This window comes from Arachis duranensis, chromosome 2 (genome assembly GCF_000817695.3).
Source record: "Arachis duranensis cultivar V14167 chromosome 2, aradu.V14167.gnm2.J7QH, whole genome shotgun sequence".
NCBI classification, from domain to species: Eukaryota; Viridiplantae; Streptophyta; class Magnoliopsida; order Fabales; family Fabaceae; genus Arachis; species Arachis duranensis.
Genome location: NC_029773.3, coordinates 81,589,139 through 81,598,227, shown reverse-complemented (window position 1 = coordinate 81,598,227; position 9,089 = coordinate 81,589,139). Strand labels below are relative to the sequence as shown.

Here is a 9,089-nt window from a genome sequence, read left to right as displayed (position 1 = left end):
AAATATTCTAAATAAAGGAAGTTTTTCTCCAGAAAGGTACGCCTTTATCTTAATCTCATAGTTATGAATTATTTAGAAAGCTTAGAATTAACGGAAGAATCTGATTATTATAGATTATCTGCCTTATTAGATAATGAAAAACAGGCTGTTCTAAAAACGGAATTAAATCTCAAATTAAATGAAAATTTTAATAAACAAAATCTTTTAAAAGAAGTCTTTAATAGAAAAAATATAATATACTATGAAAAAATTCAACTTGAAGTTCCTATAAAGATAAAATCCGCCAATGGAGAACTTGAAATAGCTTTGATAAATGATGAAGAATTGAGTAAACAGATTGAGAAAATTAAGGATCAACAAAAAAGAGAATTAAGTAAACAGATTGAGAAAATTAAGGATCAACAAAAAAGATCTAAAATTGGATGGATTCATATTAGTACTATACAAGTCTTAATCAAATCTACATATATGAAAGGAATTAATTCACCAATAAGCTTAGCAATCTGTGACAAAAGAATTACTGATGACCCAATAGATCAAATAATTGGAATTGTTCATGGAAACTTGGCAAACGTAAATGTTAAATTCAATGCCCATCTTGGATATGCTATACCTTTATCAACTGAAAATCTTGGAAGATCTATAAGTTTGCTTATAAATTTCACAGAAAGAATCTAATGGAACAAGACGATGAACCATTTTCAATTACATATGCAATAAATTATGCTTTAACAAATAGCCATCATAGTATAATATTTAAAAACAGAGAAAGAATTTATGTCGATGAATTATTTCAGAAAATTGTAAAAACAGAAATACCAAAATATAAAGCTATTGAAAACCCAGTTCCTTTACTAAAAGAATCATCAGGAAAATTAGTTTCATCGAATTTCCAAATAAGAGAATCCAAAATTAATAGCCCTTTAAGTTTATCTAAGTTAAAGATTAAAGAAGAAAATTCTGAAATAAAAGAATTAACAAAAAAGGTCGAAAAATTAAATGAAACCCTAAACACTAAGTTATGACAATAAATAAAGAGAAAATATATGTAACCTATCAAGACAAGAAACAAGAGCTCTTTGAAATAAGAAAATCGGTTGAATTATTTACAGTTTTCTGAAATAAATCAAAGAGCATTTAAAGCTCTAAAAATAATCTATGACAAATTAAAAAGAGAAGTTGAAGAGTTAGAAAAATTAATAGAATCTCTAGAAAATAGTGATGAATCGATGATAGAATTTGCAGAAATTCTAAGATAAATAATAAAGTATACAAAAATTGAAAGACCAAAAAACAAAATAAAAAGAAAAAGGGCGAAAAAATTAAAAAGTAAAATAAAGGAGTATAAAAGGGAATTAAATAATCTTCGGTTCGAAATTAATGACCTTATAATAAAAAGGATAGAAATAAGAACAAATATAAACAAGTTGGAGCTAAACTTAAAAAATTTATAAATGCCTGGAACACCATATTATGACCTAAAAGAATTAAAGCTGTTGAAAGAAAAAATGGAAAATGAAGTTGAAAAATTAAAAAGATATTTAGAAACAACAGAAAGTGTAGAAATAAAAGAAGTTTTGGAGGATTTGAAAAATTATATTAAAGAAAAAGACAAACAGATAAAAGATTTTATATACAATAATCAAAGCAAAAAAGAATATTGAAAAACTATAAAAATGAAATCAGAATTAGTAATAGTAGAAATGCTCAATACTTTTGATTATGAAATTACAAATCATAAAGTACCACCAACCAAATCTATACAAATTATAAACTCATTCGAAGCAAAATATGAAGAGTTAATAATTTTAAAAAAGAAATTACATTTTAAAAATTGGTATCAGAGCCAAATTAACGATTAAGGGTAACACTTTCTCTTTAAGCAACATTTTTAGTGATACGCTTTTAAAATCAACAAATAACTATAAAAAACAAAAATCTTTACAAATGCATCTGTACACTAGATGCCCCCGTTAACTTTTTGGGATAAGAAACTTTCTGTTTTTAGAATTTAATTTTAATAAAGAATTACTTTAAAATAGTTGTATACTTATATTTAATTATATAATATTATTTTAATTTATATTTATTAGATAAGTGTATAAAATATTTTATTATTATTGTATCAAATTTTTTTTTGACTGAATTTTTTTTTTACTTGACAATGTTATTTGGGCCTTCACAGAACCGGCCCATTTGTCATTTTGGGTTAACATATTGAAGGTTTTGTATCCAGACCTAAAAAAAAAGTTCTATCAATATATTAGAAAACTCATATTCACGATGAATTAATTCTTAGCCTTTTAGATTGAAAAATACGGCGGATAACTAAAAAGAATAATTAACGTGGATAAGGTGAAAATAAGGGTAAAAAAAATAATTATCACAATCTAACTTGTTAAATTTTTTAGATAGATATTTTTTTCACAACATTGTTAAAAATATTCTATTCCAAGTATCTGGAAGTCCAGGCAAACACCAATGTACACAGTCTGCATTTTGTGGGTTAGATTTTTCCTCCTTAGTCAACAATCTCCCCCAAGTTTCAGTGTAAACTGAGGAATGAGCATCAATCCTATACTCTGAAATTTGTGTTATGTTAATAAAAGTAACTGCAACTTTCATCTTCTTCACCACCTTCGCCACCACACTCATCATCCCCTTATCTGAACCACTTCCCCAATGATTCTTCTTAGTTACTGGCTTTGTCTCATTGAAACACTTTATATCATCCTTCTTGCCCCAATCTGAGCTTCTGAAAAATTAAATATGACACAAATTTTTAAGATTCAAGTCACAAAGAAATTAGTCACCATGTATTCATTAAATTAAACTATTTATATATTACATTTTTTAGGTGTGATTTTTTCATTCGAACATTTTTAAGGGGGGATAGTTGTGTAATGAACTTTTTCTTTAATCAAACTTGAATGCATAATATTTTGAGTAAAAGAATATTATTCATGAAAGATTATGTTGCTAACAAATTTATTCATACAAAAACAAAACTTCAAATATTTAATAAAAATAACCCAAGAATATCATAAAATTGACAAAATTATTCACCTTTTAAATAAGATTTTCTAAAAAATTAAGTCTTTAATATATTCCTTGAATTTTCGTTCTTCTGAACATAATTTTATAATTCACTCCAGGATTTTGGAAACAGTAGTTCAAGATTGAATTGACTTGAAAATAAAGTAGTTACTTATATATAGATAATGAAAGATGAAGCTTAAAGTTTTATTGAGAGACCTTGTGTGTATAGGGGACATAGTTGTGAAGAAGACCCTGGTTTTGTTTGGATTTATAGTTGAGTCAATCCAATTTGCCCATGTCCTCAAACCTAAGTTGTAAGCAATTTTTGCATCCAATTCTTCATACCCATCTTCCCCATTTCCAAATGAACCCCATCTGCAAATTGATCAAGATGTTAGATATCATTTTCTTTTTCTTTAAATCGAAGATCAAATGTTTTAGGTATTTTATTGCTAGCTTTCTTATATTGTCAACAGTTTCTTTGCCAACATTATAAAGGGTGTGCAAAATATAATTATCTATGTATACATGCTTCTTATCAATCTATGTATACATATTCTATGTAATGTAGATGAAAATTATATTGATTTATGTGTAGTATGTACAAAAATTAATAGAATATAAGAAAATTGATGTGTTGGTCAATTATTGCAAAAAATTATTGTTCCTCTTGAATTTAAGTTCACTATTTGAACACAGAGATTTAGACAACACAATTTACTTATAACCATTTTAAGTTAAGCCCACTTTTGCTCTTTAAAATTGGCAAATTGTACTGATTTAATTTTTAATTTTTTAATTGTTATAATTTTTTAGTCTTTTAAATTAAAAAAATACACCAGTATAATCTCTTATATATTTTCTATCAGTAAAACTCAATGATGTTAGTGACGTGGCTCAAATCTTGTCACGCTAGATAAAACAACAATCGTACACGTTTTGACACTAAAAAAGACATTAAACAACGCTGTTTGAGGGTTATGACAAGAAACTTAGTTATGACCTCTTTTTGAAGCATGGTCGAATTTCTAATCAATCGCTACCTTCATAAAAGCGTGACCATTAATTTTTTTTGGCCACGCTTTAAGAAAAAAATGTAACTAAATTTCTAATCAATTGCTACACTCATAAAAATGTGACCATTGACTCTTTTTTGCCACACTTTTAAAATATGACAAGAAAAAAATATGGTAACAGATCTTGTTTCTTATAGTGTGAAGATTGAGGGATAGATATAAAATTTAAAATGTTAAATAAGAATATTTTTAAAAAGAAATATTATTAAAATTTTAATTTTTTTTTAAATTTTAGTCTTTGTGTTTCTATTATTTAAAAATATTTAAAAAACTAAAATTTTGTGTTCCAAAATTTAAAATTTTAATTTTAATTTTTGATCATTAGTTAAGCACAATATTCAATTCAAATCCTCCCATTTTAGTTTCAGGCTCAGAAAATAAATGCAAGCTAATAGACTATGAGTAAGTGAAAGATTGAGACAAGAAGGTTACAGCGTTTTAATGATAGGAGGGTTCATCCACCAAACATAGGAATTGAAGACAAGTATGTCCACTCCAGTCCAGTTTTTGGCACGTTCCATGATTGAATCAACTTTCACTATCTTCTTTTGGGGATCTCTCACAACAAAGAACTCGGTGTTGGATTCCACAAGCATTGGGGCCCAATAGAATTCTATGCTGGCATTGTATTCCTACAAAAATTATGCACAAAATCAAAAGAGAATCATTAGGTTAGATTTTTTACACATACTATATATAGGCATTGTTATAAAATGTATTGTAGTGAAAGCCTGAATTATAATCAAAATTTAAGAATTGAAGTGATTGCATTAGCTATAAATGTAATTTAATTGAGTTAACTATAAAAAAGGTTTAGTAATTTTTTGCTATAAATAACTTTTTGGTAATTCTATATGATCAAATTATTTTGGTAAATAAATTCAACTATATTGGTCTCATAGTTTATAGATTGATAACAAAAAATTTTAGTTAAAAAACAAAGAGAGATATAAAAAGAAAAAAATTGATTAGACTTGATTATAAAGATAATTTATTTACCTAACATTTTTAATATCTTTTAGATACTCTATATGCATATAAAAAAAGATTTAATTATTCTGTTGTTCTTTATAGTTTTACTAAATTTTTAATTAGGTTCTTATATATATATATATTTTTCTTTTTATTTAAGTCTTCGTACTGTATCAGATTTTGTAACTAATTCATTGTAGTCACAAAAATATTAGAATCAATTGAATATTCTGTTAAACAAAATAGAATAATATTCATTCAAGTGTTACTGTGTTAGGCATATTTATTTTGTTTAACAAAATATTATGTTAATTCCAACATTTTTATCACGATATGGACTTAATTACAAAATTTGATATATTATAGAGATCTAATTATAAAAAAATATATATAAGAACCTAATTAAAAATTCGATAAAACTATAGAGATTGACTAAATAATTAAACCTATACAAAATACTCAACGTATATTTATAGCTAGTTTATATATCTTTTTAACTAAATAATTAATTATTAAAATAACTAAATCTATCATAATAGAATAATCAACATTGCAATAAACTACTAATCAAACTTTTTCAAATATTAAATATGTATTTTTATATGTGATAATTAATTAATAGCTAATTTTTAATTAATATATTCATAACATGCTTGCTAAGTATAATACATTTAACATGATCAAACCTTTCTTATTTTCTCTTTTCTCTTCTCTGATTTCTCTTCTTTAAACCCTAATATTTATAACATATATTTTATGTATCTTTTTCCAATATTTGTACATACATACATTTTAGACATGTCTTTGCTCATTTAGAAATCATAAGTAAAGCATTCGGATGCTAATTACCTTCTTTTTTTTCTAGATGATTCCTTAATTATTTTAAAAATAATATATAATACCCAACACAACATATATATGTTTTTGTTTATGTGCACGATTCTTTTACCTAGAATAGAATGTGCTTGAAGTGCAAATTATGTACTCTATGTCCAACTTTTCACTGCATCATTGTTCCAAAAGAATTGTATCAATATATACCTTGGCTTGGAAGACTGAATGAACATTTCTACGTTTCATAGATTTTTGGTCTTCAGGTATGATCCATTCAACCATACAAATAAAAGATTCCCATTGGTTTTGTTGAAGTGAATCCCCTACAAACAGCAACCTCTTTCCTTCAAGCTTTTTTAGAGCTAGCTTCGGATCAAATCTAACAAAAATAACACATCATCACAAAAATATAATTAAAATGACCTTAAGATTAATAAAAAGACGCGTTTGCATTTTATTTTCTTAAAAGACATGGTTTTTGAACAAAAAAAAAATTACAACCTAATCTTTTTTTTATATGATGGAAAAAGTTGTAAATTAATTGTTTTATTTCCTATTAGTCAAACAGAATTTTTCTAATTCTAGTTATCTTAAAAAAAAGTGTGCAAATATGTAAAAAAATTAACTTTTTTTAGTTAAAAAATAATTTTTTTATTTATTTATTGAATAAATTACTATTTCTATCTATAAAAATTCAGATGTTGATAAATTTATCAATGAATAAACAAAATTAACTTTGTACTTATGAAAGACAAAATTTTTATTTTTACTCATAAAAATTCAAAATATTGACAATTTTACACATAAATAAAATTAAGGTTTATACTTTTATTATATAAAAATAATCTTTCGTGAGTATAAAACTAATTTTATGCATTCATGATTAAATTTGTCAGTATTTTAAAGTTTTATGAGTAGAAATTATAGTTTAGTCTTATTTATTTAAGTAATGACATTATGTAAGGGTGTTAAAGTGAGATTTACTGTGGTAAAGTGCAATGTTGTGGCTGCCATTCCCAATTGATGTAGTGAGAATCTAGCCTTCCATTCTTGACACATGAAAAAGGTCTACTTATGTAAGGACAACTTTTGTCTGTGTACAAAGGCTTTATTGAATTGTTAAACACCCATTTTCCATTTGCAAAGTTGCACTCCTCCTCTTCCTCTTCTAAATCAAATATGTCATTAATCCATGTCACATTTATTACTTCCTTTTGTGTAAGTTTATCACCATCTGTTGGACAAGCACCAATATCATCCATCATTTAATTCAATTCATGAACTCATCAACTTCCTTTTAATTTATACATGTATATATACTTCTATTAATTGCATTGGGATCATTTTCATAAGAAAATTTAAGTCATCATCAATAGTGTATTTTTAGTTAATGTGGTCTATATTACTATATATAATTCAATTTTTATTCTTGTTCTTTGAAGGGGGATAAAAAAAGATACTTGGTTTCATTGTGTTTCTTTATAATAGAGAATAATTGTTTCATAACACAATACAATAATACTAAGATATAGAGAATAACAAAATATCTATGTTGTATTTTTTAATATATGGAAAATATAGGAAGGGGAAAAAAATTAAAATAAGAAGCATTTTATTATATTTGTCTCTTCTCTAGACAAGTCTCTGTGTTTCTCTAATAATATATATGTTTTTCTTCTGCCTTGCAATATGTTCTACAAATTAATAAACGCAGTGCACGCATAAAAGAATTTTTAGACAACATAGCAAATTAAAGAATGATGATTATACATTTAATTGTCACATAACTCAATAATCTAAACTTACCAGATCCATGTTTGGTATTGTTTAATGTTGGGCAAGGCTTGGAATTATTGAAAATATTGAAGGTGGTGGTGGAAGAGAAGAAGCTAAGTCTTTGCACATAGAATATGGCAATGAACAAGAGAACACAAATTGTGCTCATAGGAAACTTTCCTCCTTGAGGCACCATCTTTAATTTGATGATCATGGTTTGGGGAACGAATGAATGGCACATATACTAACTGATTAAAATATATGAGAAAGAAAGAGTATGAATTTTGATGCGTGAGAACATACATAATACATACATACATAGCTTGGTTATTGGGTTTTGGAGTAAGAGTGAAGCTCAATATATCATTCAAAGCATTATCAAGTTATTTCTCAAGCAAAAGTCTCCCTATACAGCGATTATGATTTAAGCACGAGGGCATAAAATATATATATATATATATATCTGTGAAAATTGTAAAATGATTTAAGTACCAAACAAGAATAGTATTAAGATTCCCTCTCCAAATACCTAAAACATAATAATTGATTTAAAACTAAAGAAAAAAAACATCTTAATGCCTAATTTAAATACCATCCATGTAGAAAGTTTGAATTTATTCAGAGACATTTGGCTAGTTTTTTGCTGGAACCATCTTGGATCCTAACATTATTGATATAAGAATAAGTAGTAATCTCTTATTGGTAGCAACATAATATTAATGTGAGATTGATCAAAGTGTCAAGTCATTTTAGCTTATACCAATCTCATTTTTGCTTAAACTAAATTTCAGGTTATAGATCTTGGAAATTAAATTAGTGAACTTTATCTAAAATATTTTGCAAATTCCCATTTTATCACCCTTATATGATTGGTATATAGTTGTTCTCTAACACTTTAATTTATCTTTAAATTAAGTGTCAACAAACACTAACTTGAATTTTTAAATAATATAATTCTTTGAAAAATTGTACCTTTTCATCGTTCTGTTCTAACCACTCTTTGTCCTTGTCGCAAGCGTGGACGTCAAAAAACACCAGAAATGTTTTTTACCTCTTACCTTGTAGTTTCTTGAAAGCTAGATATATAGACGACAATATATAATACATTATAATTCATAGCTTTGATGAGATAATGATGCGGCCAAAGTTACAATCAAATTATGAAGCATCTATTACCCTTTACTAGTCAACTCGAAGCTAGACTAAAAGATTATGTGCGTGGATTATATATATGGGTTGTTGCAACTAATTTATATAATATTATTAGTTACGTTGTTAGGTTTGAATTATTATAATTGATAATTATTAGATATTAGGATTAGATACGAAAGAGCGCCCGAGTGGATATAGCAACCAGTGGTTTTATTGGAGCATGAATTGAGGAAGAGTTGT

At 26.1% G+C, this 9,089-nt stretch overlaps 1 protein-coding gene across 1 annotated transcript; it reads right to left on the bottom strand.

Annotated features, from left to right (window-relative positions):
* Window positions 1-2,369: 2,369 nt before the first annotated feature.
* Window positions 2,370-7,997, bottom strand: LOC107475136 (protein trichome birefringence-like 3). The gene is made up of 6 exons (XM_016094750.3): window positions 7,728-7,997; window positions 6,906-7,155; window positions 6,129-6,300; window positions 4,548-4,747; window positions 3,256-3,414; window positions 2,370-2,755 (listed from the first exon to the last, which is right to left on the bottom strand). Exons 1-6 carry the CDS (start codon window positions 7,936-7,938, stop codon window positions 2,425-2,427), a joined length of 1,323 nt encoding a protein of 440 aa, XP_015950236.1. The 5' UTR covers window positions 7,939-7,997; the 3' UTR covers window positions 2,370-2,424.
* Between the last annotated feature and the right edge of the window lie 1,092 nt (window positions 7,998-9,089).

Excerpts from the sequence above, each read along its gene's own strand:
- LOC107475136 (XM_016094750.3), bottom strand. The coding sequence starts at position 7,938 with ATGTGCCATTCATTCGTTCCCCAAACCATGATCATCAAATTAAAGATG. Across the intron at positions 7,156-7,727 it reads CAATACCAAACATGGATCTG|ATGGTGATAAACTTACACAA; the intron begins GTAAGTTTAGAT and ends CTTGTCCAACAG. Across the intron at positions 6,301-6,905 it reads CAACATTGCACTTTACCACA|ATTTGATCCGAAGCTAGCTC; the intron begins GTAAATCTCACT and ends TATTTTTGTTAG.